General features: G+C 39.4%; 1 protein-coding gene across 1 annotated transcript; it reads left to right on the top strand.

Annotated features, from left to right (window-relative positions):
* The first annotated feature begins 1,545 nt into the window (after positions 1-1,545).
* LOC138905942 (uncharacterized) lies at positions 1,546-2,217 on the top strand. The gene has a single exon (XM_070194456.1). The coding sequence runs from the start codon at positions 1,546-1,548 to the stop codon at positions 2,215-2,217; it is 672 nt and encodes a 223-aa protein (XP_070050557.1).

The raw sequence follows: 2,217 nt of genomic DNA, 5'->3' as shown, positions 1-2,217 counted from the left end.
ATTACTGTTCTATTGTTCAAATAGTTGTATTGAGGATTTGACCTTGTATTTTTACATTCAGTAGTGCTCGTGTACTAGTTGACACCATATATTTGGGATGGTTGTAGTTGTGTTTTCGTTGTTTTCTTAGATATTTCATGACATTTCCGTTGTTGAGATTTATAAATTTCTGTTTATTGAGTTTAGTGTTATTATGAAACTGTTGGCTTGCCTAGCAAGTAGTGTTAGGTGTAATCACGACTACGGTGAGAGTTTGGGTCGTGAAAATATTATATATAGATCAGGTTGTATGCCACAACGGTATTATGTGTGAATCGGTTTGCACACCACAACGGGGTTATAGTGGATATGATTCCTTGTGCTCTTTTTGTGTGTGTTGTTTCTCCCTTGTGGGATAGATTCATAGCATTATGCTCTTATTGTTATATCTGTCAAAATTGATGGATAGTTCCCTTTTTGTTCCCTTTCCATTATTGATCAATATTCGAGCGGTTGCTTATTGGCGCACGGATCACATCGTATGATGTTATTGATGGTATTTGATATGGATTGTCGGTCGATCAACTTGTACTGGGTGAGACGAGGTTATTGGACCTCGAATAACTGCAATCAGAATTTTTTAAAGTATGTTTGAAAGAAGAATGTCACTAATCAGCTCAGAATTTGGCAATGTTTCACGTAGAGCGAGATAACTCCATGACTTATTAACTTGATGGTTGGTTATGAGATTCTATACATTTCTTTCATCATTTACAGTATTTCAAGGATTGGAACAAGGTTTTATTTGTCATCAGGTATATTACCAGTACCGAGTTTGGTAATGAGCAGCTATTATGGTCGAAAGATATTGCTATGAGCATATGAGCGATATGGTTCATCGCGTGGTTACATCTTGGGAGTATACTCATGGTTTGATACAACTTGTTGAGCTTGATATAGTGTACACATTTAATAATCGGATCTCAAATGAAGTTCTGGAGGTTGAAATTTGGTTCTAAGGATTGTAAGCTAATGTTGAATAAAGAATTTTCAGTCGAGATTTTGTTAAGGGGATTATACGGATTAAGGTGACGTGACATAACCCATGGGCATGTGTATGATAAGTTATACAGTGATTTGGCGGCTTTAGGATGATTCTTTGCACGTTCAACGACGAATATATGTTTAAGTGGGGGATAATGTAACGACCCGATTGGTCATTTTGAGATTTAGTATTTTTTTTCGCGGTTTGACACTTTTAATAGCTTTTTATTATGCATTATGACTTGCGTGTATAGTTGGTTCTGATTTTTGAGAGGTTCAGGATTGATTTGGAAGAGTAATTCCCAATTTGGAAGCTACTTTCCAGCGTAGCTACTATACGAGGTGCCTTCAGCGGTCAGTCTAGCAGATCATGCCAGAGCTAGTTCCAACAGCCACGCCCACGGAGAGCTTGTTTTGAGTGTAGTGATACCAGACATATGGTAAGGGACTACCCCCGGACTTAGAAGGGGTGCGCCTCCCCAGATTGTACAGGCTTCACAAATTTCACAAGGTTCACAGTCTATGGTTGCTGTCATCACAGGTATTGTTCAGGTCTGTCACAGGGATGCCTCAGTTTTATTTGATCTGGGTTCCACTTACTTATATATGTCATCTTACTTTGCTCCATATTTGGATATATCTCGTGATTCTTTGAGTGCGTCTGTATATGTGTCCATGTTTGTGGGAGATTTTATTATTGTAGACCATGTTTATCAGTCGTGTTTAGTCACTATTGGTGATTATGAGACTAGAGTTGATCTATTACTACTCGGTATGGTAGACTTTGGCGTGATATTGGGCATGGATTGGTTGTTGTCCTATCATGCTATTCTGGACTATCATGCCAAGACCATGACATTGGCTATGTTAGGGTTGCCGCGGTTGGAGTGGAGAGGTACATTGGATTATATTCGTAGCAGGGTTGTGTCCTTTTTGAAAGAACATCGGATAGTTGAGAAAGGGTGTGAGGCGTATCTAGCCGTTGTGAGGGATGTTAGTGTCGATACTCCTACCGTTGAGTCAGTTCCGGTAGTGAGAGATTTTTCAAATGTGTTTCCAACTGACTTACCGGGCATGCCACCCGATAGGGACATCGATTTCGGTATTGACCTGGTGTCGGGCACTCAACCTATTTCTATTCCACCATATCGTATGACACTATCAAAGTTGAAGGAATTAAAGGAACAACTTTAG

The sequence above is a fragment of the Nicotiana tomentosiformis genome, chromosome 2 (assembly GCF_000390325.3).
Source record: "Nicotiana tomentosiformis chromosome 2, ASM39032v3, whole genome shotgun sequence".
NCBI classification, from domain to species: Eukaryota; Viridiplantae; Streptophyta; class Magnoliopsida; order Solanales; family Solanaceae; genus Nicotiana; species Nicotiana tomentosiformis.
Note: the sequence above shows the minus strand (reverse complement) of the source record. Positions and strands in the feature narration are given on the sequence as shown.

What these genes read in the sequence shown, in the direction of transcription:
- LOC138905942 (XM_070194456.1), top strand. Translation starts at nt 1,546, where the DNA reads ATGGTTGCTGTCATCACAGGTATTGTTCAGGTCTGTCACAGGGATGCC.